The following is a 22602-nucleotide window of genomic DNA, read 5'->3' on the forward strand; positions in this document are numbered from 1 at the left end:
AACATAAAGGTCCTGTAACTTTGACATGGAAGACCATATTTATGTGATCTATACCTTGGCTTTTTACCTGTTCAAACTAAAACACACTAGGTGGCAGTGTGTACCCCTTCAGTTTGTTTTCCAACTCATGGAAGTAGTAGAAGAAAACTGACTACTTCAAAATGGAGGTGGCCTCAATGGCACTGCCCATGCTCTCACTAACACCATAATGGGACAGATACAATGATGTGATGTCTTAGTCTATGGGGCCAATGTATTTTCAGAGAAGGACAGAATGACAGTGACCCAGAAATGGACTGATGGAGGTAGAAAGAAAGAGATGGAGACAGCTTCTCAGCAGGTTTAGAGACATGGAAACAAACAGACAAGGGGAGAGAGACAGTGAGAGTATAAGGGTTGAGTCAAGAGGATACGCATACCCACTCACTTCACACCATCGTGGCCATTCTAGCACCCTTTGCACATGTTCTAGAACTGGTACTGCTGTTGAAGAGGGGTTTAAACCGGACAACTGGGTGGGTCTCTCTCGGTGGAGTCAATGTTACGAGTGGCACGGTGCTCTATTTAATCACGTGTGAAGAACACAGAGATGCTAAGGAAGACTTGTGAAATGGCTCATTAGTTTCGTGTCACGGGGCTTACATAATGTGTTGTTGGGTTACCTTAGGGTACTGATAGCATGATGTTTTCCCATCTGCCTTATACTACTACTGATATTACGAAGACGTTGAAGCATGTAAGCAAGAACATTTGCGCTGTAAACAGATTGTACAGTACACCAGAACATACACTTTCAACACAGACATGGTTGTGGCCAAAAGTTGAGAATGACACAAATATTAATTTCCACAAAGTTTGCTGCTTCATTGTCTTTAGATATTTTTGTCAGATGTTACTATGGAATACTGAAGTATAATTACAAGCATTTAATAAGTGTCAAAGGCTTTTATTGACAATTACATGAAGTTGATGCAAAGAGTCAATATTTGCAGTGTTGACCCTTCTTTTTCAAGACCTCTGCAATCCGTCCTGGCATGCTGTTAATGAACTTCTGGGCCACATCCTGACTGATGGCAGCCCATTCTTGCATAATCAATGCTTGGAGTTTATGAATTTGTGGGTTTTTGTTTGTCCTCTTGAGGATTGACCACACGTTCTCAATGGGATTAAGGTCTGGGGAGTTTCCTGGCCATGGACCCAAAATATTGTTGTTTTGTTCCCCAAGCCACTTAGTTATCACTTTTGCCTTATGGCAAGGTACTCCATCATGCTGGAAAAGGCACTGTTCGTCACCAAACTGTTCCAGGATGGTTGGGAGAAGTTGCTCTCGGAGGATGTGTTGGTACCATTCTTTATTCATGGCTGTGTTCTTAAGCAAATTTGAGAGTGAGCCCACTCCCTTGGCTGAGAAGCAACCCCACACATGAATGGTCTCAGGATGCTTTACTGTTGGCATGACACAGGACTGATGATAGCGCTCACCTTGTCTTCTCCATACACAATTTTTTCCGGATGCCCCAAACAATCAGAAAGGGGATTCATCAGAGAAAATGACTTTACCCCAGTCCTCAGCAGTCCAATCCCTGTACCTTTTGTAGAATATCAGTCTGTTCCTGATGTTTTTCCTGGAGAGAAGTGGTTTCTTTGCTGCCCTTCTTGACGCCAGGCCATCCTCCAAAAGTCTTCGCCTCACTGTGCGTACAGATGCACTCACACCTGCCTGCTGCCATTCCTGAGCAAGCTCTGTACTGGTGGTGCCCCAATCCCGCAGCTGAATCAACTTTAGGAGACGGTCCTGGTGTTTGCTGGACTTTCTTCGGTGCCCTGAAGCCTTCTTCACAACAATTTAACTGTTCTCTTTGAAGTTCTTGATGATCCGATAAATGGTTGTTTTAGGTGCAATTGAACTGGCAGCTATATCCTTGCATGTGAAGCCCTTTTTGTGCAAAGCAATGACGGCACATGTTTCCTTGCAGGTAACCATGGTTTACAGAGGAAGAACAATGATTCCAAGCACCACCCTTCTTTTGAAGCTTCTAGCTGTTATTCGAACTCAATCAGCATGACAGAGTGATCTCCAGCCTTGTCCTCATCAACACTCACACCTGTGTTAACGAGAGAATCACTGACATGATGTCAACTGGTCCTTTTGTGGCAGGGCTGAAATGTAATGGACATGTTTTTGGGGGACTCAGTTCATTTGCATGGCAAATAGGGACTTTGCAATGAATTGCAATTCAGCTGATCACTCTTCAAAACATTCTGGAGTATATGCAAATTGCCATCATACAAACTGAGGCAGCAAACTTTGTGAAAATTTATATTTGTGTCATTCTCAAAACTTTTGGACACGACTCTACAGTACCCTAGCACAAAGATGCCAAACAAGCACTGTATTGATGGAACAGTATCTCATCCATATCCATTACTCACAACAGGAACTACAGTGGGGCAAAAAATTATTTAGTCAGCCACCAATTGTGCAAGTTCTCCCACTTAAATAGATGAGAGGCCTGTAATTTTCATTATAGGTACACTTCAACTATGAGAGACAAAATGAGAAAAGAAATATCCAGAAAATCACATTGTAGCATTTCTAATGAATTTATTTGCAAATTATGGTGGAAAATAAGTATTTGATCAATAACAAAAGTTTCTCAATACTTTGTTATATAGCCTTTGTTGGCAATGACAGAGGTCAAACGTTTTCTGTAAGTCTTCACAAGGTTTTTACACACTGTTGCTGGTATTTTGGCCCATTCCTCCATGCAGATCTCCTCTAGAGCAGTGATGTTTTGGGGCTGTTGCTGGGCAACACGGACTTTCAACTCCCTCCAAAGATTTTCTATGGGGTTGAGATCTGGAGACTGGCTAGGCCACTCCAGGCCCTTGAAATGCTTCTTACGAAGCCACTCCTTCATTGCCCGTGCGGTGTGTTTGGGATCATTGTCATTCTGAAAGATCCAGCCACGTTTCACGTTCAATGCCCTTATTGATGGAAGGAGGTTTTCACTCAAAATCTCATGATACATGGCCCCATTCATTCTTTCCTTTACACGGATCAGTCGTCCTGGTCCCTTTGTAGAAAAACAGCCCCAAAGCATGTTTCCACCCCTGTTTCACAGTAGGTATGGTGTTCTTTGGATGCAACTCAGCATTCTTTGTCCTCCAAACACGACGAGTTGAGTTAACAAAAAGTAATATTTTGGTTTTATCTGACCATATGACATTCTCCCAATCTTCTTCTGGATCATCCAAATGTTCTCTAGCAAACTTCAGATGGGCCTGGACATGTACTGGCTTAAGCAAGAGGACACGTCTGGCACTGCAGGATTTGAGTCCCTGGCGGCGTAGTGTGTTACTGATGGTCCCAGCTCTCTGCAGGTCATTCACTAGGTCCACCCGCGTGGTTCTGGGATTTTTGCTCACCGTTCTTGTGATCATTTTGACCCCACGGGGTGAGATCTTGCATGGATCCCCAGATCGACGGAAATTATCAGTGGTCTTGTATGTCTTCCATTTCCTAATAATTGCTCCCACAGTTGATTTATTCAAACCAAGCTGCTTACCTATTGCAGATTCAGTCTTCCCAGCCTGGTGCAGGTCTACAATTTTGTTTCTGGTGTCCTTTGACAGCTCTTTGGTCTTGGCCATAGTGGAGTTTGGGGTGTGACTGTTTGAGGTTGTGGACAAGTGTCTTTAATACTGATAACAAGTTCAAACAGGTGCCATTAATACAGGTAACGAGTGGAGGACAGAGTAGCCTCTTAAAGAAGTAACAGGTCTGTGAGAGCCAGAAATCCTGCTTGTTTGTAGGTGACCAGATACTTATTTTCCACCATAATTTTCAAATAAATTCATAAAAAAATCCTATAATGTGATTTTCTGGATTTGATTTTCTCATTTTGTCTGTCATAGTTGAAGTGTACCTATGATGACAATTACAGGCCTCTCATCTTTTTAAGTGGGAGAACTTGCACAATTGGTGGCTGAGTAAATACTTTTTTGCCACACTGTATATCATTTCCAGGGCAGTGAATAATCTGTCAGTATAACAGTAACAGATGTATTGTATATAGTAATAACTAAAGACACAAGAGGGAAACTGGTCTTCAACCAGTCACACTAAGTAAGACATGTTGTGGGGAACATGTGGAACAGGGTCAGAGCATGACAGAGTATGGGGATCATGTGGAACAGGGTCAGAGCATGACAGAGTATGGGGATCATGTGGAACTGGGTCAGAGCGTGACAGAGTATGGGGATCATGTGGAACAGGGTCAGAGCGTGACAGAGTATGGGGATCATGTGGAACAGGGTCAGAGCGTGACAGAGTATGGGGATCATGTGGAACAGGGTCAGAGCGTGACAGAGTATGGGGATCATGTGGAACAGGGTCAGAGCGTGACAGAGTATGGGGATCATGTGGAACAGGGTCAGAGCGTGACAGAGTATGGGGATCATGTGGAACTGGGTCAGAGCGTGACAGAGTATGGGGATCATGTGGAACAGGGTCAGAGCGTGACACAGTATGGGGATCATGTGGAACAGGGTCAGAGCGTGACACAGTATGGGGATCATGTGGAACAGGGTCAGAGCGTGACAGAGTATGGGGATCATGTGGAACAGGGTCAGAGCGTGACAGAGTATGGGGATCATGTGGAACAGGGTCAGAGCGTGACAGAGTATGGGGATCATGTGGAACAGGGTCAGAGCGTGACAGAGTATGGGGATCATGTGGAACAGGGTCAGAGCGTGACAGAGTATGGGGATCATGTGGAACTGGGTCAGAGCGTGACAGAGTATGGGGATCATGTGGAACAGGGTCAGAGCGTGACAGAGTATGGGGATCATGTGGAACAGGGTCAGAGCGTGACAGAGTATGGGGATCATGTGGAACTGGGTCAGGCGTGACAGAGTATGGGGATCATGTGGAACAGGGTCAGAGCGTGACAGAGTATGGGGATCATGTGGAACAGGGTCAGAGCGTGACAGAGTATGGGGATCATGTGGAACTGGGTCAGAGCGTGACAGAGTATGGGGATCATGTGGAACTGGGTCAGAGCGTGACAGAGTATGGGGATCATGTGGAACTGGGTCAGAGCGTGACAGAGTATGGGGATCATGTGGAACTGGGTCAGAGCGTGACAGAGTATGGGGATCATGTGGAACTGGGTCAGAGCGTGACAGAGTATCACACAGTCGGAGTTTCATGCTGGGCCCATAGGTGAGCGTTTGACATGAGGCAAAACGTGTGTCTGGGTCACAGGAGGTTGGTTGCACATTAATTGGAGGATGGGCCCATGGTAATGGCTGGAGAGGAATGGATGGAATGGTTTCCATGTGTTTGATGCCAATACATTTGCATAGTTCTAAAGGAGAGAAAGATGCAGAATGTTGTTCTGCTGTCATAGAGACACAAAGGAAACATATAAAGAATAAAACAGCTACAGTAGGTATAACCTTCATTGTATGTAGTGGGCATCAAGTTCAAATAGTAAAAGGTGCAACACAAAGCACAAAAACAAGCTTCAAGGTGTGAACAGACAACTGCTTCTACAGATGTAAAACAACCCACATGCTGCATTCAAACAGCAGATGAGCCTGTTATACAGTGAGAATGCCAACACACAGAAGACCAGGGTGCCTCTGCATAACTCACATTCCTGTCCCTGGACCATTCTCTACGAGGTAGATGTAGTTTGAGTGAAAAATATCTATGATTACCATAGAGACAAGGCATTATGAGCAAAACAACTAGGCAGGGTTGGGTGGGGGGGAATGTCATAGTGATGGTATGTGAGTTGTGGAAAAAGTCAACATTGTCAATTGCAATCAATCAAGTAAATCGGTTGAGTGTAAACATATGGTTACTCTTGTAAAATCTGTTTGAATCAAATATGGAAATAAGAGCATTTGAAATGGTGCAAAACAGGTTGTGGTGAAACCAGTCTAGTTGTTTAAAACGTGTTTTTGAAAGCTTCGATGGTTTCAACTTTCAACTAAAAATGTATGTCTCTGTCCGTTTATGATTTGTGTTAACGTTCTGGAACTTTTTCAACTGTCCTTCCAGCATTGTAAATGATCTCCACATGTTCACTGTGAAAGTGTTCCAGAATCTCATAATCACTTCCTTCTCTCTCACACTCTGTCAGTATCTTCACTTGATCAATAGGCCGACAGCTGTATCTCTCCACCCTTGTCCAAAACATATTTTACAAGCAGATAGATAAGCCGAGTCCTGTCATCAGGTGTTTGCTTCCAGCCCAGCAGACTGTGACCAGTTCTCACCTACAGGGGGCACTTAGGTATTCAATTCAATACAGTTTGACATTTCTAAATAACACAATGACCAAACCGGCTGCACATGTATAACCGTGCATACGTTGAGTTGGTCTAATCCCCACCAGATGCGACCAGGATACGCCGGTTGAAATATCAAAACTCTGACACAAAATTGTGTGTTCTCAAATCCGACAATTAATCCACAGATAAAAGGAGAAACCTAGTTAGTTTCTAATAATCTCTCCTTGTTCAGTCTTCTGTGGATTTTATATTGCGGTTGGCAACCAACTTTAAGATGCATTACTGCTACCAACAGGACTGGAGTGTGGACTTCATCTTTCAATCACCCACGTGGGTATATGCTCCTAAAAACCAATGAGTAGATGGGAGAAGCGGGACTTTCAGCACGTCAAGTGTCTAACATAGAACCATGTTAAATTTTAGCGCCTGGCTACGCAGATGCTCGCAAGCAGTTTGGTTGAAATTATTGAATGTGTAAATTGCAACGTGGCCAGTATGTAAAAGTTTTCCAACATAGTAAATACTAGACTACCTTCTTGGGATAAATATTTCCTTTTAATTCATCTGAGAAAATAATCAAATGGAAGCATTTGAATGCATCCCATAGTAAACAGACAGGAAATACAAAAATATAGATAAAATATTCTAATTTAGAATTGTTTTTTCTTCAAAAAGGATGTTAATTATGTCTCTTTGGATCAACCTATGGACAGTATATTTTTTGGATCTGATATATTTGCAAAACATTTATTTAGCAAGTTTCCCCATCCCATTCCCTCATGCAGCAATCAACCCATTTCGTTCCGTTAATGTCCATTCATAAGTACCAACTCTCCACCCGCCCAACCATCCCTCAGCTAATCTTCAGAAACATTTTCCCCCATGCCTCAAAACAACCCCTCCTTAACCCAGCCCTCCCCAGTCTGTCCCTGGCTCATTAGATTGTGGTTTTCCCCCCTTCCTCCCAGTCCCATATCACTCTCCCATATCAATCTCCTGGTGGCGTTTAGAAGGTGGCACTAGGTGTTCCGGAAGCTTCCCCGGCAGCTCATGCCCCTCCAGCTTCACCTTGATCAGGTGATTGGCCAACGCAAACTCCTCGTCGTCCAGGTAACCATCCTTATCCACGTCGGCCAGCTTCCAGATCTTGCCCAGGACCGTGTTGGGCAGCTTTGACTTCACCATCTCCTTCTTGGCTGCCGCGCCTGACACTTTACCATTGATCGGCGACAGTGTGTAGAAAATCTCATCGTATGAGGGTTTGTCCTTGCCCACCACCCACTCCAGCTCGTCGATGCCTTCCCCGGCTCCCTCTCCGTAGCCGTGGCCGAAGGGGCCGGACATGGTGCCCTCGAAGGCGCCTCCGTGGACAGCCTGGCTGGGCATGGCGGCTTCCTCCTGGCGGACCAGGGTCATGAGGCGGGCGATGTCATTGGCCAACATGTCCTCCACAGCCTCTAGCAGCTTGGGCTTCATGGTAGAGAACTTAGAGAAGTCATGGTCAGCCAGGAGCTCCTACAGAATGAAGGAGAGGGGAGATGTATACTATGTTAAAGGTTTGATGTCATTAATAAACAATGTGTTCATCATTGGATGGTCTTCATTTCTTTAACAACATAATATGGAGGACAGGATAACACTTCAGTTTGTAGAGTCACATTCATTAACCTCTGGTGTGGATGTGTGTACGGAAACTATACCATTAACTTTTCTCTGAGGAAACAAAGGCTAAACTAGATATGGATTCAGAGGCCCCATTTCACCTGCATCTTCTTGAGTTTAGGGAAGTCTCCAGGGGAGATCTGATGTTCCCTCTCTATCTTCAGGTACGTCTCTCCCAGGTTGGCGATCAGCTCCTTCTTCTTGTTCTCCTTCCCAAACACACTGGGCATCTCCTTCTTCAGAGAGCTGATGATGTAGGCATGGACCTGGACAAGGGTTCAAAGGTCACACAACCTTTAGAAACAAGCTATTGACCCAGACTGATATTCTGCCATAATAAACCTAAAGATGTAGGCATGGACAAGGGTTCAAACATCCTTTAGAAACTACCGGTTGACCCACAACAAAATACTACTAACTTTAACTCTGCTCCTCTCTGCTAAAGTGCTCTCTTGGATATTCCATCACACCTTCCCTACACCCATCTGGGAACCCTCCCCCATCCAGTCTCACCTTAGCCAGCCGTGCCCTCTTGATGAGGTCGTTGAGTTTCCGTATCGCTGCATTCCGGGGAAGCCCCTGGATGTCCTGGAACAAGTCCTGTTCCTCAGCCTCAAACAGCTTCCTGTTGTCAGGGATCAGGAGAGGCTGGGCCCAGAACGACCCGATGTACACCCTCACCACCTGAGGACCACAATACACACACACTCAGCAAAAAAAGGAAACGGCCTCTCACTGTCAACTGTGTTTATTTTCAGCAAACTTGACATGTGTAAATATTTGTATGAACATAAGATTCAACAACAGACAAACTGAACAAGTTCCACAGAAATGGAATAATGTGTCCCTGAAGGGGGGGGGGGGGGGCAAAATCAAAAGTAAGTCATTATCTGGTGTGGCCACCAGCTGCATTAAGTAGTGCAGTGCATCTCCTCCTCATGGACTGCACCATATTTGCCAGTTCCTGCTGTGAGATGTTACCCCCACTCTTCCACCAAGCCACCTGCAAGTTCCAGGACATATCTGGGGGGGGGGGGGTGGCCCTCACCCTCCGATCCGACAGGTCCCAGATGTGCTCAATGGGATTGAGATCCGGGCTCTTCACTGGCCATGGCAGAACACTGACATTTCTAACTTGCAGGAAATCATGCAAGGAATGAGCAGAATGGCTGGTGGCATTGTCATGCTGGAGGGTCATGTCAGAATTAGCCTGCAGGAAGGGTACCACATTAGGGAGGAGAATGTCTTCCCTGTAACGCACAACATTTAGATTGCCTGCAATGACAACAAGCTCAGTCTGATGATGCTGTGACACACCGCCCCAGACCATGACGGACCCTCCACCTCCAAATTAATCCAGCTCCAGAGTACAGGCCTCTGTGTAACGCTCATTCCTTGAACAATAAACGCGAATCCGACCATCACCCCTGGTGAGACAAAACATCCGACTCGTCAGTGAAGAGCACTTTTTGTCAGTCCTGTCTGGTCCAGCGAGTGTGGATTTGTGCCCATAGGCAACGTTGTTGCCGGTGATGTCTGGTGAGGACCTGCCTTACAACAGGCCTACAAGCCCTCAGTCCAGCCTCTCTCAGCCTATTGCGGACAGTCAGAGCACTGATGGAGGGATTGTGCATTCCTGGTTCTGGTAGGTGTGATGTTCGGATGTACAGATCCTGTGCAGGTGTCGTTACACGTGGCCTGCCACTGCGAGGACGATCAGCTGTCCGTCCTGTCTCCCTGTAGCGCTGTCTTAGTAGGCGTTCACAGTAAGGTACGTTCACACAGATGAGCAGGGACCCTGGGCATCTTTCTTTTTGTGTTTTTCCAGAGTCAGTAGAAAGGCCTCTTTAGTGTCCTAAGTTCTCATAACTGTGACCTTAATTGTCTACCATCTGTAAGCTGTTAGTTTCTTAACGACCGTTCCACAGGTGCATGTTCATTAATTGTTTATGGTTCATTGAACAAGCATGGGAAACAGTGTTTAAAACATTTACAATGATGATCTGTGAAGTTATTTGGATTTTTATGAATTATCTTTGGAAGACAGGGTCCTGAAAAAAAGATGTTTCTTTTTTTGCTGAGTTTATGTACACACACACATTCAAATGTTGGGGTCACTTAGAAATGTCCTTGTTTTTGAAAGAAAAGCACATTTGTCCAGTAAAATAACATCAAGTTGATCAGAAATACAGTGTAGACATTGTTGTAAATGACTATTGTAGCTGGAAATGGCAGATTTTTTATGGAAAATCTACATAGGCATACAGACACCCATTATCAGCAACCATCACTCCTGTGTTCCAGTGGCACGTTGTGTTAGTTAATCCAAGTTTATCATTTTAAAAACGGCTAATTGATAATTTGAAAACGTTTTTGCAATTATATTAGCACAGCTGAAAACTGTTGTGCTAATTGAAGAAGCAATAAAACTGGCTTTCTTTAGACTAGTTGAGTATCTGGACCATCAGCATTTGTGACTTTCTTCTGAAACTCGTCAGTCTATTCTTGTTCTGAGAAATTAAGGCTATTCCATGCAAGAAATTTAGAAGAAACTGAAGAGCTCATACAACGCTGTGTACTACTCCCTTAACAGAACAAACTGGCTCTAACCAGAATAGAAAGAGGAGTGGGAGGCCCCGGTGCACAACTGAGCAAGAGGACAAGTACATTAGATTGTCTAGTTTAAGAAACAGATGCCTCACAAATCCTCAACTGCCAGCTTCCTTTAATAGTACCCGCAAAACACCAATCTCAACGTCAACAGTGAAGAGGCGACTCCGGGATGCTGGCCTTCTAGGCAGAGTTGCAAAGAAAAAGCCATATCTCAGAATAAAAAGATTGTCCATTGTGGCCCTAAACTTTTGAACAGTAGTGTATATGCCATTTAGCACACCTTTGTCCAAAGCGACTAGAACACAATGGAAAGAAGTTGTTAGACATTACCGTTTCTTTTATCCTTGAATGTTGTTTTGTTTTGTTGTCATCCGACAGCTAAGGCAACTCTATATGTATTTAAAAATGTCTGCGTCTGATATGGCACCCTACTCCCAATATAGAGTTACTTTTGATTGTGGGAAAGTAGTGAACTATATAGGGAAAGTAGTGTATTATATAGGGAAAGTAGTGAAGTATATAAGGAAAGTAGTGAACTATATAAGGAATAGGGTGCGATTTCAGGCACATCTTTGTTGAAATAAAACAAATAATAAGTCACCTCGGGGGTGTTGATGATCTTCCCCAGCGACCACATGAGGGCACCGTAGACCCTCATCAGCTGCTGCGTGTTGATCTGGTCAGCCTTGTTCAGCACCACGCGCATCTTGTCCTCGTGGTTCTTCAGGGCGCGGATCACCTCAGAGAACTCGTCTGAGATGTCCAGCTTGTGGGCGTCAAACAGGAGGATGATGCGGTCCACACGCTCTGCAAACCACTCCAGTACTGCTGCAAAGTCATACCCTGTAGAGCGGCAAGGCGGGTTACGCTGGAGTCACACAGTCTGGACTGTCTATCAGCAAGACTTATGTTGAGGAACCCCAAATGAGATTGTGGGGAGAAAGATGATGACAAAATGAATAGGAAAAGTGGATATTGGGTTTTGATGGTGTGGGTTGTGGTGTATTGTGGCTAACATGAACCTATAATGGACAACACTACTGATGGACACTGAAAGTATAGAACCTATGCAGCATATTTCAAAACATCTCTGATACTGTCCAAATATTCAAACGTGTTCAGTGCCATTCTCTTTAGCCTATTTAAAAAACAACAGAGGAGTCTGAAAAGCAATAGGAACAGAGAGGCTTTTCCTTTTCTGAACAGAAGCCTGGGGAGTTCTGGCGCAGCGAGCAGAGGCCCTTTAAAAATACAAAGGAAGAGAAATAGAGGGGGGAATTATGGTTTTGATTAGTGCCGTCATCTGATCGGAAAAGAATGCAGGCAGTCAGTCTAAAAAGCTAATCTACGCAGCTGGCCACACAATCAGCACCAGATCTGCTGCACACGCATTCCAGGGGTAGGCTTTGTGCATGTGTGTGTCAGGGGGGTGGGAGGGGCAGTGGAAAGAGTGAGTGGGAGAGAACAAATGCGAGCAAGAGAAAGTGAGTGAAAGAGACAGAATCACAGAAAGAGAGGAGAAAGGGAAATCATAACACTAGCATATCAAAACAGGAGAGAGAGAGAGATGGGGGAGACAGAGAGATGGGGGAATCTGAAGGTCAGAGGCCTGTGGGATTTAGAGGACATTCTTTCCATCAAATGGAGTTTGAAACAACTGTCTCCACAATGTCTACTGCACCACGCTCTCCAGTCTACCAACAACTGTTGCTTCTAACACACACAACACCAGCCCCAGGCACTGTCATACCCCCGATGAACAATACAGTCAGCTGTGTGTGTGTTGATAGTGGTCTGAGGTATGTATGTGATATTGAAGTACAGCATTTCACCCCCCAAGGCTAAATAGGGTCATCTTGACACACAGACATATGCATTTACACACACTTTCCCTCTGCTCCTCTTCTCATCGCTCAAAGCTATGTATCTCTCATACGTTCCCTCTGCTCCTCCTCTCATAGCTCTTAGCTATGTTTATCTCTCATACTTTCCCCTCATCTCACAGCTCTTAGCTATGTTTCGCTCTCATACTTTCCCTCATCTCACAGCTCTTAGCTATGTTTCTCTCTCATACTTTCCCCTCATCTCACAGCTCTTAGCTATGTTTCTCTCATACTTTCCCCTCATCTCACAGCTCTTAGCTATGTTTCTCTCTCATACTTTCCCCTCATCTCACAGCTCTTAGCTATGTTTCTCTCTCATACTTTCCCCTCATCTCACAGCTCTTAGCTATGTTTCTCTCTCATACTTTCCCCTCATCTCACAGCTCTTAGCTATGTTTCTCTCATACTTTCCTCTCATCTCACAGCTCTTAGCTATGTTTATCTCATACTTTCCCCTCATCTCACAGCTCTTAGCTATGTTTCTCTCTCATACTTTCCCCTCATCTCACAGCTCTTAGCTATGTTTCTCTCATACTTTCCTCTCATCTCACAGCTCTTAGCTATGTTTATCTCATACTTTCCCCTCATCTCACAGCTCTTAGCTATGTTTCTCTCTCATACTTTCCCCTCATCTCACAGCTCTTAGCTATGTTTCTCTCTCATACTTTCCCCTCATCTCACAGCTCTTAGCTATGTTTCTCTCTCATACTTTCCCCTCATCTCATAGCTCTTAGCTATCTTTCTCTCATACTTTCCCCTCATCTCACAGCTCTTAGCTATGTTTCTCTCATACTTTCCCCTCATCTCACAGCTCTTAGCTATGTTTCTCTCTCATACTTTCCCCTCATCTCATAGCTCTTAGCTATCTTTCTCTCATACTTTCCCCTCATCTCACAGCTCTTAGCTATGTTTCTCTCATACTTTCCCCTCATCTCACAGCTCTTAGCTATGTTTATCTCATACTTTCCCCTCATCTCACAGCTCTTAGCTATGTTTCTCTCTCATACTTTCCCCTCATCTCACAGCTCTTAGCTATGTTTCTCTCTCATACTTTCCCCTCATCTCATAGCTCTTAGCTATCTTTCTCTCATACTTTCCCCTCATCTCACAGCTCTTAGCTATGTTTCTCTCATACTTTCCCCTCATCTCACAGCTCTTAGCTATGTTTATCTCATACTTTCCCCTCATCTCACAGCTCTTAGCTATCTTTCTCTCATACTTTCCCCTCATCTCACAGCTCTTAGCTATGTTTCTCTCATACTTTCCCCTCATCTCACAGCTCTTAGCTATCTTTCTCTCATACTTTCCCCTCATCTCACAGCTCTTAGCTATGTATCTCTCATACTTTCCCCTCATCTCACAGCTCTTAGCTATGTTTCTCTCTCATACTTTCCCCTCATCTCATAGCTCTTAGCTATCTTTCTCTCATACTTTCCCCTCATCTCACAGCTCTTAGCTATGTTTCTCTCATACTTTCCCCTCATCTCACAGCTCTTAGCTATGTTTATCTCATACTTTCCCCTCATCTCACAGCTCTTAGCTATGTTTCTCTCTCATACTTTCCCCTCATCTCACAGCTCTTAGCTATGTTTCTCTCTCATACTTTCCCCTCATCTCACAGCTCTTAGCTATGTTTCTCTCTCATACTTTCCCCTCATCTCACAGCTCTTAGCTATGTTTCTCTCTCATACTTTCCCCTCATCTCACAGCTCTTAGCTATGTTTCTCTCTCATACTTTCCCCTCATCTCACAGCTCTTAGCTATGTTTCTCTCTCATACTTTCCCCTCATCTCACAGCTCTTAGCTATCTTTCTCTCATACTTTCCCCTCATCTCACAGCTCTTAGCTATGTTTATCTCTCATACTTTCCCCTCATCTCACAGCTCTTAGCTATGTTTATCTCTCATACTTTCCCCTCATCTCACAGCTCTTAGCTATGTTTATCTCTCATACTTTCCCCTCATCTCATAGCTCTTAGCTATGTTAAGCTCTCATACTTTCCCCTCATCTCATAGCTCTTAGCTATGTTAAGCTCTCACACTTCTCCATGTTGTCCCTTCTTTCCTTGTCTCTACTCTCTTGGGATCTCTGCCCAGCTCTCTAGCAGTCTTGTTTAGCAGTCTTTTTGCTTGGGGGTAGATTCTGTTCATGTCTGGAACCAACAGAAACATGAACAGCTTCTACACCCAAGCCATAAGACTACTAAATAGCTAATCGGAGTACCTGCATTTACTTATTTTTTTTAACCCACACATTCTTATGACACATACACATAACACGGGCACACATGCATACTGACGCCCCACAGACACCAAATACACTTCTGCTGTCTATCATTGACCCTGTTACCTATTCACTTTAACACTGCCCATATGTACCTGGTACTCCTTGTATATAGCCATGTTAGTTTTTACTTGTTATTCACTGCGTATTTACTTCTGGTGTCACTATTTCTTTAAAAAAAAATCATATATATACATACACACACACACATACATACACTAAGCATTCAACTCTGCAACTCACTGGTAGGCTACACTTGTTGCTTATGAAGCATGATGTGACAAATACAATTTGATCTCTCAACCTTTCACTTGAAGTGTTGGTAAAAAATGACCCAATAAGAAATGATATGACCAAATAGTATTAGCAGAATGAGCCAATAAGATATTGGCTGAACATTATCAGAAAATGTGCAACATAGGGATTGTGAGGAAACTCACAGTCATCTCAGTTCTAGTCAGCTTCCCTTCCTAGGACCCCAAATGTCATAAGAGTCAGTTGCACTAGTTTGCATTAGTTGTACTTCTCTTAACAGAAAAGAGAAGTCTTGCATACTATTCTCTCATCTTAGGTGAGATTTAAATTGCCTGTGTTACCTCTGACCCACTTAGTGGTTGACACCTTTATAGAGAACTGTGGAAAAAAACATAAAAGCAAGTGTTTTTGCGTGGTTGTGAGGCTGACCTCTGCTTATCCTCTGTTTCTCTCCCGACAGGATTCCAGGGGTATCGATGATACTGATGCTCTCCAGGACCGGGTTGGACATCTGAGCACACGTAAATCTGCAAGGAGATGGAGTGGAGGGTGGAAGTGAAAGAGGTAGATATAAAGAGAGAGAGAAAGGGATGTTGAAACAAAGACGGGCATTAATCTACGTCTAAACTGCTTACAGTCAACTTGTCAAGGCTAGAAATGGGAATTGAATGGTTTGCCTAGAAGTGGAACAAAACAAAATACAAAAACAAGTTTGTGAGAGTTAAATTCTGCATAATTTATTAAATTGTTCATAAAATAACTAACTCATGAATAACCTTGACTCACTGGCAAGCCTAAACAATACATCATATTATAGTTGTGCATTAGTCAGCCCAAACATAATGTCCCTCAGCCTAAAACTTCAAGTGGGTAAGTATATAATTGGGAGCAAATCATGACACACACAGAGAAAACAACATGTTTTGTATCTGGAGAGAGAGGGCTAGGTCAGTCAAACAGAAGACTGCAGTTTCCTCAAGCAGGAACAACGACTGTTACATTTAACCACTTATTTTCCTTCTCATCCCAGAACTCCGCTGCCCCAGAACTCCGCTGCCCCAGAACTCCGCTGCCCCAGAACTTATATTCTGGACATTATACTACAGGCATTGGGTCATAATACTAGTAGAACTAAGCTCTTAGCTTAAATTATCACACAAACACTCATAGGAGAGGAAATTTAAGGCCAAACAAGAAGTAAAATAAATAGGGGTGTGAAAATTCCTGTTCTAGAGGAGTATCATATCACAAAAGGAATATTACATATCCCAACCAGAAGCTATTGGTTACAGGCTACATCTGCACTGAGCTAAAGGCTGGAGCTGCCGCTTTCAAAGTGCGGAGAACACTAATCCTGACGCTTATAAGAAATCCTGCTACGACCTACGACGAGGAATCAAACAGGCAAAGCGTCAATACAGGACTAAGATGGACTCCTACTCCGCTGGCTCTGGCGCTCGTCGGATATGGCTGGGCTTGCACACCATCACAGATCACAGAGGGAATCTGCGGGAGGTCAGTGAACTGGCAGTGTGGTGCCAGGACAACAATCCTTCCCTCAATGTCAGCAAGACAAAGGATCTGATCGTGGACTACAGGGTCCACATCACTAAGGAATTAACATGGTCCACACACACACCAACACAGTCATTGAGAAGGCACAACACCTCTTCCCCCTCAGGAGACTGAAAAGATTTGTCATGGGCCCTCAGATCCTCAAAAAGTTCTACATCAAGTCATAGACCAAGTCTGGAACCAACATGACTCCCAACAGGAACCTGAACAGCCATAAGATTTCTAAATAGTTAACCAAATAGCCACCCGGACTATCTGCAATACCCCCCCCACGCCCTAACACACTAAATTATTTAACTCATCACATACGCTGCTGCTACTACTGTTTATCTATCCTGTGGCCTAGTCCCTTTACCCCCATCTACATGTACATATCATCACTCACTGTGTATTTGTTCCTTGTGTTATCTTTCTATTCTTTTTCAATGTTTCTCTCTGCGTTGTTGGGAAGGGCCTGCAAGTAAGCATTTCACCGTCAGTCTACACCCGTTGTGGAGTCTACACTAGTTGTTGACGAATGGGATTTGAAAATCCAAGCCTTCCAGTTTATCTAATATTTTTCACACAAAGCTCAGCACAACTGTGCTAACCTCAGAATCTCTCCCACTCCACCAGACACTACTCAAACAGTAACCCCCATACCTTCTTCCCCCTCCCTCTCTGAACCCTTCATCAGGCAGCCCCACAACTCCCCAAAGTGAAGAAATTACTATGAGGCTTGAGGACATGGTGGACATTGTGTGCAAGACAAGTAGGCCCAAGTACTTAACATTTCCTTTTGAGATGTTACTGGAAGACCCCATGCAGTAATGTGCAGTCAGTCAGTGTCCTGAAATAACAGGCTGAGTTCAGTAAAACGGAACCCCATCCCGCTGACTCTTACTACAACCATTGTGGACACACACACACACACACACACACACACACACACACACACACACACACACACACACACACACACACACACACACACACACACACGAGAGAGAGAGAGAGAGAGAACGGCCGATGGCTGGTTGTGGTAATTAAAGGCCAATGCTATGGTTATAGATCTATAATCATCTCACCATCTGTGTCTGTGCTGCTCCCTCGGTTACAATAGTCATCAGTCTGGTTGTGAAACAGCCCTGTCTAATGGGCCTTGTGACGCCTTGTTCATCTCATCAATTAGCCTCTAAGCGAGGCTAATTATCAATTGACCCTCATTGACTTTCTCTGCTATGAGCCAACAGAAATCAATTCTACAGATGCATCCTGGGCAATGTAGTACCCCAGAACAGGAGTGAGCAGCAGTGTAGTCCAGTATCAGTGGTGACCCATGTGTCTTGAACCAGCATATGGCAGTGTCCGAAGCACCACAGCTAATCTGGGGTTGAGGAAATGACCTATTGCCAGGTTGAGCACATGACTTCCTCTAAAACCTGTCCAGTCAGTCTGTAGCACAGAGAGAGAGACAAGGCCAGGTTTATCTAACCATCTGTTTAGGTGCTGTGTCTTGGGGTGACAGCCAAGCTCTCACAGAGAGGAGATATCCATTAGAAAGAAGGACTACTTCAATAAAGGACACTGCAATAAACCAACCTTGAGGGATTGTGTTTAAAGTAGTGATGGGGGAAGAAAAAAAAGTTACACATCGGGATAATATTTGACGATATTTCATATAGTATTGTTTTGACAATATAATTTTGGCACTTGTTGGCTGTACTGTACCTCCACCAAAATGCCAGGATTTTTCCTTCATAGTTTGTTCTCCATCTTCTTTTTAAATAGGGAGCTCATTTGTTTTCAGCACTTTTATTTCCATTACTGATCAAAACCAGTTCTCATGGCTCTTGTCCCACTGCAGCAGACGCATGGTGAGTAATACATTTGGAACATTAAATCGCAATAAAATCACAGCATCGAATCTTAATAATACATGTAGAAAATGGGGAGAATCATAATAGCCTACAATCCTATTGCACCTCAGTAGTGATCATTTGGTTTATTTAGAGATTGGATATATTTGGGATCCCCATTAGCCGATGCCTATTGTAAGGTCCCTGGCAATTCCCAGCCCTAGTTTGAAGTCTGAAAGAAAACAGAGAGTACACAAAGCCCCAGGACAGACAAACTGCCATTGATTGTTGTCATAATGCCATATAGAACAGACTAGAACATCTGACTGTGGTGTCAGAATGTGCCATAGAGCAGTCTGGACCACTGAATCACTTTGATTTGTCACGGTATTGAGTCATTGAACAAACAAGAAGACCAGATGAGTATTGACTAGTCGGCTGCGTTTAGACAGGGAGCCCAATTAAGTGGCAAAATAACAGAATTAGGCTGCCTGCAACCATTATAGCCTAGATTCTGACTTACTGTGCTGTCACACTACCATAAAGAACATACCAGCACTGCACTTTGACTTCATCTCATAGCAGGCAGAAGCCACAGTGGGAGTTGGCCAGCTGTTACCACTCATGTGGCAGCTGTAGCCTGCCCTGGGATGTCCATTCAACTAAGAGGAAGACATAACTCACTGGGTTGCCTGGCTACTGTAAACACAGTCATTCATATTTGTTTAATTTACCTTACAGTGACATGAACCCAAATCAATCTGCTGCAGGGTAGCCAGACTAGGATGTGACTCATCTAGTTTAGGCTAGGTGCTGTTACACACTGTTCAAATAAAAGGTTGTCTACTTGGCAAGGTGACTTTTCCAGGTGGGTTAACAAACAGGTGTTTGTAGTAGATGCAACAGAGGCTACAATCTGTTGTGGTGATGAATTGAAGGTATAAACATCTTGGGCTAAATGACTGGAGGAATATGATGCAACAGTAGAGATTTTATTTCAAAGAGTCCCTAAATGGAGAGGCTTGTGCCTGAGGTATGGAATGCTGGGAGTGGTGTCACTGTCAATGACATTATGACTGTCACCTGACACTTCATCAGGTCAGGTGATCAACAATCAAGTAACAATGTTGTGAAATGAGCTACTGGCTATTAGTCCTACGTATGAGGTATAGCCTTTTTGTACACTGTACTTTACAAAAGGCATACCCTCCCCTACTAGTGCGTGGGAACTTGGAATGAGTATTTACCTGTTGAGGAACGCGTTACCAAATGCGTTGAGTTTGCGGAAGGGTTTTTTGGGGTCGACTACCAAGGCGTTGCCAGGTATCATCCCGTCCTGGTCACCGTGCATCACGGCTATGAAAGAGTCTGTTGTCGGCTCGGGCCCGATCCTCATACCGGGGAAGTCTTGCTCCATCAGGTGCCGAATAAAGGTAGTTTTCCCGGTCGAGTACTGACCGACCAAAAGAACCATGGGTTTGTTGTCGAAGTCCGCATCCTCGAGCGCCGGTGAATGGAAGTCGTGGAATTGGTAGCTGTCCTCCAGGGGAAAGAGTTTAGTCCGGTAAAGTTTCTTCAAACCTTGCGAAACATCCTGGAACGGTTCTGGCGTTTTTTTATCCCTAGTGCGGAACATGGTGAGCTGGTTTGACACAGCAGTGTCGCTTTGGATCTGAAAACAGCAGAGAGAGATGGCGATGTGGCTAAGTTGTTAGTGCAACTCTTATCATAGATCACAGTAGTAGAGTAACGTTGGCTAAAGTAGGCGAGTCTTGAAGTGTTGATTGTCCCTCCCTCCCGACTAGCCAAACACGCCCCAACTAGTTTGTACTACTAGTCAATCACGCACCAAGCACAATCCCTCTCCAGTAATTTGAGAATGAATGTATCTAGCCGGCTATTGGCAATCTTTCATAGAAGTCGAGAGCGCAATTTCTCTTAAACATTTAATAATAAAAACACACTATCCTTTAAAATGAGGAAAACATAACTTTTACCTGTCCTTTAGAGTTATGTGACCGCGTTCACCTGCTGGCTGACACTTGTGTGTGTGACACGCAGAAAGCGGAAGTGGAATGTGAACTTCAAAATAAAAGTCCCACGGAATGAATGAAGTACGTAGGCCTATCGTCGCTCAAAATTGTGAAAGTGAGGAATGAGGATGAAGAAACTGGCAATTGGCTCATCGTCATTTTACCCAGTCTTATGACCACTGCAGCACATTGCTGGTTTGGCCTCACTATCGCAATTCCTTAAAAGTTAGACTCAGCTCTATATTGCCCTGTCTGATTGCCAAATAAAAATGTGTGTGTGTCTTCATTGCTGGCCCAAATATGTGGTAGGCTGTGGTAAAGACCAGACACACTAAACAAGAGAGACAATTACAGTAAATGCCAGTATCTTTATTGTGAAAAGAAACACTGAAAAGAAACACAATAGAAATACATTCGTAGTAAAAGGCCTACTCTTGAGTAGGTACATACAAGTGCACATACAACGTCACATACAGTAGATTTAGGTCTACACAGTGCACCCAGGGTGATGACCAGGGGTGTCTCTCCGCCCATAACAGCAGCTCCACTGGAACCCTGAGCTATTCCATATGGAGATGCTGTTACAGCCAGCGGACACCAGACACTGGAGTTATAGCACACTTTATCACACAGCCGTAAAGCCACATGATTCGATAGTAAAACCATTTACGTACTCTTATCACAAGTCTCAAATTGTCTTGTCATATAGCGTGAGAATAGACTGCCCCCTGTTGATCAAAGAGAATTACAACACTGTGCCATAAATCTGAACATGCGATGACACTGCATAAAAAGCAGGTGATAATGGAGCTAAGACGCCATTAAGAATGACACCTACTTTATTTTATTATTACCTTTGATCTACCTTATTGCTAATTTACAATACAGATTGTGTATCACTCAACTGTAGCAATAAAATCATGGTGATTGTGCCCACCAGCGCAATGTTCTCAAAGGGTTGGTCCCGTTCAGCACATACAGGAGGATGTCTGGTTCTTCTGTAAAGGGGAGTCAGTTATTCAACTTCAATCAATGAAATACTTTTATATGGATTCATGAATTCAATTACATTTGTTGAATTCAGAGGATTTCAAACAGTATTGAACTTACAAAACAGTTATTATTTGTTAACCCTTTAGTTCCAGAATCCTAGGCCTTCTCTTTCTCGCTGTCCTTCCCAGAATCTCTATAGACTTTGACTCACTGATCTTTACCTTCCACCCTTCCAGCTTTGCAAAACAAAACATTAAAACAATTCAGGAGAGAGTGACTTTGGCCCCTTATTTCCTCCTTCAACTTTGTTCACCTTTCAGTCTTACATGTTGCTCTCTTTCTATGTTTTTAAATTCATTTGAGTTTCTTTCTCTGATCAGGGAATTCACACATCACTAAAGATAATCATTGAATCACTTATCAGCTGACTTTCTTTGTGCCTGCCAGTTACAAGAAGAGGAAACCGCAAGATAAAAGGCTACCAGCGTCCTAAATAAAACTGACTATGGATGGAATGATCTATTACAATTGATTAAATGTCTTCATCTCATCCAATGGGATCTCATAATCTAGACAGGTTGAGATTTAAACATAACAATTTAAAAACAAACTGAACTTACTCACCCTCAGGAACTGAAGTTCAGTAAAGTACTAGTTAAGGAAGTGAGCGAGGGCTGCTTAAGACCGTGAGAGGGAGAGAGAAATTAATCATTATACATACAGTAAATATGTAACAGACCCTGCCCATAAACTTTGCATCCTGTTTGAACATATATAGCCATGCAGTAAGACATTCGCAAGCACACAAAGCCGACACACACGTACACCACAGCAGGTTGGTGGCACCTTCATTTGGGAGGACGGGATTGTGATAATGGCTGAAGTGGAATGATATCAAAACACATCAAATACATGGTTTCCATGGTTTCCATGGTTTCCATGTATTTGATGCCATTTAATTTGCTCCATTCCAGCCATTATTATGAGCCATCTTCCCCTCAGCAGACTCCGCTGACGTACACACAATACACACGTATACACATACCAGCACACACACACACAAACACACAGTTTTGTACTGCTATCCTTGTGGGGACCAAAGAATTTGTTCCCATCCAAATCCCTATTTTTCCTCACCCCAACCCTAAATCGAACCCTAGC

General features: G+C 43.8%; 1 protein-coding gene across 2 annotated transcripts; it reads right to left on the reverse strand.

The window, feature by feature from the left end:
• Positions 1–5453: 5453 nt before the first annotated feature.
• LOC123993606 (EH domain-containing protein 1-like) lies at positions 5454–22078 on the reverse strand. Of its 2 annotated transcripts, none has more exons than XM_046295943.1 (7): positions 22066–22078; positions 19663–20087; positions 15432–15529; positions 11183–11424; positions 8482–8652; positions 8070–8234; positions 5454–7821 (listed from the first exon to the last, which is right to left on the reverse strand). In XM_046295943.1, the coding sequence occupies exons 2-7, from the start codon at positions 20049–20051 to the stop codon at positions 7282–7284; spliced, it is 1605 nt and encodes a 534-aa protein (XP_046151899.1). In that variant the 5' UTR covers positions 20052–20087; positions 22066–22078; the 3' UTR covers positions 5454–7281. The 2 variants fall into 2 exon arrangements, with proteins under 2 accessions (XP_046151899.1, XP_046151898.1); XM_046295942.1 differs by lacking the exon at positions 22066–22078 and adding an exon at positions 20413–20715.
• Positions 22079–22602: the final 524 nt, after the last annotated feature.

Source organism: Oncorhynchus gorbuscha, linkage group LG13 (genome assembly GCF_021184085.1).
Source record: "Oncorhynchus gorbuscha isolate QuinsamMale2020 ecotype Even-year linkage group LG13, OgorEven_v1.0, whole genome shotgun sequence".
Lineage (NCBI taxonomy): Eukaryota > Metazoa > Chordata > Actinopteri > Salmoniformes > Salmonidae > Oncorhynchus > Oncorhynchus gorbuscha.

What these genes read in the sequence shown, in the direction of transcription:
- LOC123993606 (XM_046295943.1), bottom strand. Translation starts at nt 20,051, where the DNA reads ATGTTCCGCACTAGGGATAAAAAAACGCCAGAACCGTTCCAGGATGTT. An exon ending in GGTAACGCGTTCCTCAACAG is followed by an intron (nt 15,530 to 19,662) that starts GTAAATACTCAT and finishes ATCTCCTTGCAG; the next exon opens with ATTTACGTGTGCTCAGATGT. An exon ending in CTAAACTCAAGAAGATGCAG is followed by an intron (nt 7,822 to 8,069) that starts GTGAAATGGGGC and finishes TTCATTCTGTAG; the next exon opens with GAGCTCCTGGCTGACCATGA.